The sequence below is a fragment of the Hipposideros armiger genome, unplaced genomic scaffold, assembly GCF_001890085.2.
Source record: "Hipposideros armiger isolate ML-2016 unplaced genomic scaffold, ASM189008v1 scaffold_1029, whole genome shotgun sequence".
NCBI lineage: Eukaryota > Metazoa > Chordata > Mammalia > Chiroptera > Hipposideridae > Hipposideros > Hipposideros armiger.
Window position 1 is genome coordinate 46165 of NW_017732379.1, and position 4892 is coordinate 51056.

A 4892-nucleotide genomic window follows, 5' to 3' on the forward strand; every position below is an offset into this window, starting at 1 on the left:
AAAAATCATTTCACAGCATATTAGCATCTGCTCTAATGGCTAAGTGGGAAGATAAAATACATTTAATTATTCTGATTTTATTAAACAGTCCAAATTGTGGCTAGAGGAAAGTTTTGCAACTCATGGTTAAATGTTTCAGTTCTGTATGGATCTGGGATTACCTGTGATGATGAGGTCAGGTTCCAGAAACCAAAATTAAATAAATGTATGGAGAATTTAGTATTAGTTATAGTTAATAGATATTGTATTAAAACTGTTGTGTTTGAGATGTTCTGTCATTTTGTAATGTAACAAATGGTTTATGACCCGGTTCTTGTAGAAGGTTTGGCAGAATAAGGATTCTCTTATTCATTTTTGTGTTTGAATTGCCTGGGCTAGTATTCTGAACATAAATAAATCCAGAGTGATTAATGCCATAAAATTCATAATAAAAAGTATAAATTGGTATTTGATCAAAAGAATATTTATTATATAATAGAGAAACTGTAAGCTTATTTTGTTATGAAACGTATAATTGATTTATGTTATCTGAGCAGTAGTTTATATACATATTTCTACAAGCCAGATAGAGTTAATTTGATTTTTTTTTACAATAAAAAGACCAACAGTTATAACTTTTCAGCTGATTATAAAACATGGAATTTATTTTATTTTTTAAACTTATGAATCCCTAATTCTGAATGTGAGTTTGTAATTGTTCTAATGTTAGGTACTAAAATATGTGCAAGAGAAGCTATATTGACATGAATTTGACTTTGAGAACAGAGTAAGAATATTTTCTATGTATGTTACAGAAATATAACTTTCAGAGCAATCAAATCATATTTGAATCTATTAGCAAATTGTAGTTGGGAGAAGAAAAACCTGATTTTTTTAGTTTTTTTTTTTTTTTTAAGAATACACGATTCTTCTCTGATTACTTGCTTCCATTAAAAACACATTAGTAAATACTTTTATGTGTTATGGATTTCTAAAAAGACAGTGCCTATCTGTTTGAGTCCCTTCGTTTAGTGTTAGAGCAAATTGTTTTCAGATAGAGAAAAAGAAGGTTGTGTGTATGTGCGTGCGTGTGTGTGTGTGTGTACACACATGTGCACACGTGCAAATTTGGAATAATTTTATAGGTGCGAGAAATAGAATTTAGAAGACTTAATGCTGATTCTGTAAAAGCTACCTTGTAGAAAAATGGATTTATTGCTATATCTTATGTTATATAGTGAATAACTGAAATATAAAGAAAAAGTAAAATAAAAAGTATATGGCATGCAATTGGTTACTTTTATTCAACATTCATAATCTACAGCATAAATATTACAAGTGCAACTGAAGTTTAGCATATGCAGATTGCCATCTTTAATATTCTAAATCCAAATTAAGAGTATATTTGCATATAATGTATTACTTGTTAAAATGAAGACATTTGACATACCTAGTTAGAGTATAACTCGCAAGAACTAACTGTCCGATTTTGTGTTAGAAGTTCAGACAAGCAAAATATAGTTAAAGTAGTAGATCTTTTCAAATTGATCAAGTCATTTATATGTAAATGATTATATGCAAAATTTAATATCTTTTTAACCAGGACTCTGTGTTCATATGTGCTTTTATTACTTTTTTTTTTCCTTTTACTTTGCTTTTATCCTCTCTTTGACCTTTGCTTATGTAGGATACAACTGCATTCAGTTGATGGCGATCATGGAGCACGCTTATTATGCCAGTTTTGGTTACCAAATCACAAGCTTCTTTGCAGCTTCAAGGTAAAATGAAAGACTCATCATATCCTTTCTTATCTGAGCAAAAAAAATGAATTTTAATATTTTATATGATGTTTTGTAACCTATGTTAGGGTTAACAGATTTAATAGAAGCTAGGCATTTTTTTTACTAATATCATAGACTTTCTTCTCATCTAGCCTTAGAGATTGGGCCTGGTTTAACATTGGTTTTCATGAAATGATTTCTGATAATCATTTACCTGCCGAAATTGTCAGGCACTTGGAGGCCCAAGCTTTTGTCAGAAAACCATGTCTTATGGAAGCCATTATTGCCAGAGCTCACATCCTTTTATGATAAGAGATTGACTCATGTAGGAAGGTGACTGAGGAGTTAATTGGTAGGACATATGCTACCCACAGAAGGACTGTCCTTTTTCTGAGGCTGAAATCCAAGGAATGGGGCTCTCTGGACAGAAAGACACCAAGGGTCCTGTGTAGTTGAAGAGGTGCTGACCTGAATGACCACAAGTTGAACAAATCTAACACTGTCTCTGCTTCATGGAGCTTACACTATGGTAGCATATAGACATTAATCCAGTAATCATACACTTGATGATTTCTACCTATAAAAAAAAGCTAAGAAGAAAATGACAGGGTGCTGTCATAGCATGGAATCAGAGGGCTGATCTGGTTAGATTAGACATGAACTGATGTTGGAACTGAGATCTAAAACCTGATTAAAGGTTAACTGGGGAGAGCAGTAAAGTGGGAATAGGTAAATAGAATTCCAGTCATAAAAAAAAAAGAGATTCATTTAACTGTTTCTCTTTTTAGTAGTTCTCCTTGAATAAGTGATCATTACTTACTATCTCTAATTCCACCACTTTTCTTCTTTCTTGAACTCATTCCAATTAGCCTCTGTACCTCTTCACTGAAATTAAGGGTACTGATGGCCCTCACAGTGTCAAGTTGAACGATCATTTCTTAGGTTATTTGTACTGCCAACAGCATTTGGCACAATTGATTATTCCCATCTTCTTGGAACTCTTTTCTTTCCATGACTTTCAGAGTAGTATACCCTCCTGTTGTTTTCCAACCTCTCTTGTTGCTTCTTCCTTGTTTCCTTTACTCTTTCTGACCAGTAAAGATTGGATCTCCAAGTGCTCAACCCTTGGTTCCATTCTCTTCTGTGTCTGTGAAGCACCTTGGGAGTCTCATCAAGTCTCGTCCATTCTTATGTTTTCAATACACTTTATATGCCAACTCTGAAATGTAACTCTCCAGTCCTGACCTCTGTTGTGAACTTCAAACTGTCTATTTGACATTGGGATATCTAATACTTAACATGTCCCAAATTAAATTCCTGATCTTAACTTCCAACCTCCTCCTCCTGTCAACTTCCTTACTTCAATAAGTGACATCATCATCTCCCAGTTGTTCAAGCCAAAAACCTTTTCATTATACTTGACCCTCCTTTTCTGTCCCTCCCTATACTCTGTATCATAAAACCTAGCCACCTGTAACTTCAAAATGTATCCCAAATATGACTGCATCAACTGCTACCATCCTGGTCTCAGTTGCTGTCATCTCTTACCTCTATTATCACAAAAGCTCTTTAACTAGTCATTCTGTTCTCTTGTCCTCTATCCCTACCCTAGCCTCCTCTCCCTCTGTACACATGGACCACTTTCTGCACAGTGGCTAGAGTAGCCATTTTAAAATAAAAGTAAGATCATGTTACTCTCTTGCTTAGAATTATCTAATGATTCATCTCTTTCAGAATAAAAGCCTAAGTCTTAAATTGGTCTTTAAGACCCTATGTGATTTGGGTCTTGGCTGCCCCTCTGGTCTCATNACGGCAACCCACTGCAGCAGGGGCTGCAGCCTACACTGTCGCTGGCAACTCACAGCAGCCCAGCTCCAGGTTGAGCTGTTGATCAGCATCTTAGCTGTAGAAGGCAGTGTCATTGGCCCTCATGTGGGATCCGAACTGGGGCCCTGCTGCTCAGAGCTGGCATCTCAAGCCAGCTCTTAACCAACACACCACTCGGCCGGCCCTAATTAGGGTAATTTTTAAGGTTGTCTCATTGACAGGAGTTGTAGGTACCTTTGAACTCACTTTTCTGTCCTTTAAGTTATTGAAGCTTGTTGATAAGTGCTTGCCATTTAATAATTATGTAAGCATTTCACAGCTGTTGTGTTTTCTCTCAAGGTTAGGCTCAAAATATATCTTTACTCAATGATAAGGTATAAACCATTACATGATTACTCTTTTAAAATAGGTTCATTAACATGATTCTAAAAAGGATTTTTTTTTTCAAAAGAAAATTTGATGGATGTGGCCAATGCCTTTTATATGTGAAAACGGTTGCAGAGTATTTGACTGAGTTGATTCACCCTTTCATTTAACATGCTTAATCAGCTAGTGTCATCCCTGTATTTCTGTTCTAATTCTATGTGTAATTTTATATTCTGTAGTTTAAGCATTCCAGACCAAAGAAGCCAAGAGGTCTAAGAATTTATGAATCTCATGTGGGAATTTCTTCTCATGAAGGAAAAGTAGCCTCTTATAAACACTTTACATGTAATGTACTACCAAGAATCAAAGACCTTGGTAAGTAATAACTGTGATTTTTGTTCAGATAAAATTTTAATGAATCTGTTCTCTTATTAGAAAAGCTAATTACAAGTGTCTCTTTTTTGTGTGGAGATTAAATATGTAATAGAAATGCATTTTATTTTAGGCTTCTCAAATTGCCTTGTAATAGTGATAGCATAGAAAAGAGAAATGGGATGAGCATAAGAATTCAAGACATTATTCCAATTTCAATTTTAAGTAATGTGAATTGATGGCTTGCAAAGTTGTAGATAAATATGTAAGCATAATTACTTTTCTACAGGAGAGAACTTTTATCAATTTAAGTGTTCATTGATTAAAGTCTGTTCATTTTAGTCTGTTAGGGGAAAAAAATTACATTTGTAAGGTAACTGGAACTCATTTTATATCAGAGTCATTTGTGTGTGTGTGTGTGTGTTTGTGTGAGTGTGTGTGTGTGTGCTCACGCATGCACACACACACATATATAGCTCTTGTCTGGGTGACACATTTGACAAATATTTATGGTGCTTTTTTTGTGTGAGATGAATTGTTCTAGATGCTTGTATATGGGACTGTAAT

The 4892-nt window shown here is 34.5% G+C and overlaps 1 protein-coding gene across 1 annotated transcript in view; it reads left to right on the forward strand.

Moving 5' to 3' along the window:
• Window positions 1–4892, forward strand: part of GBE1 (1,4-alpha-glucan branching enzyme 1) — a gene marked incomplete at its 5' end in the record, with an annotated part of 158412 nt that overhangs the window by 2288 nt on the left and 151232 nt on the right. Inside the window, 1 exon segment of the mRNA XM_019631645.1 lies at window positions 4193–4332. Coding sequence (XP_019487190.1) covers window positions 4193–4332 — 140 coding nt within the window.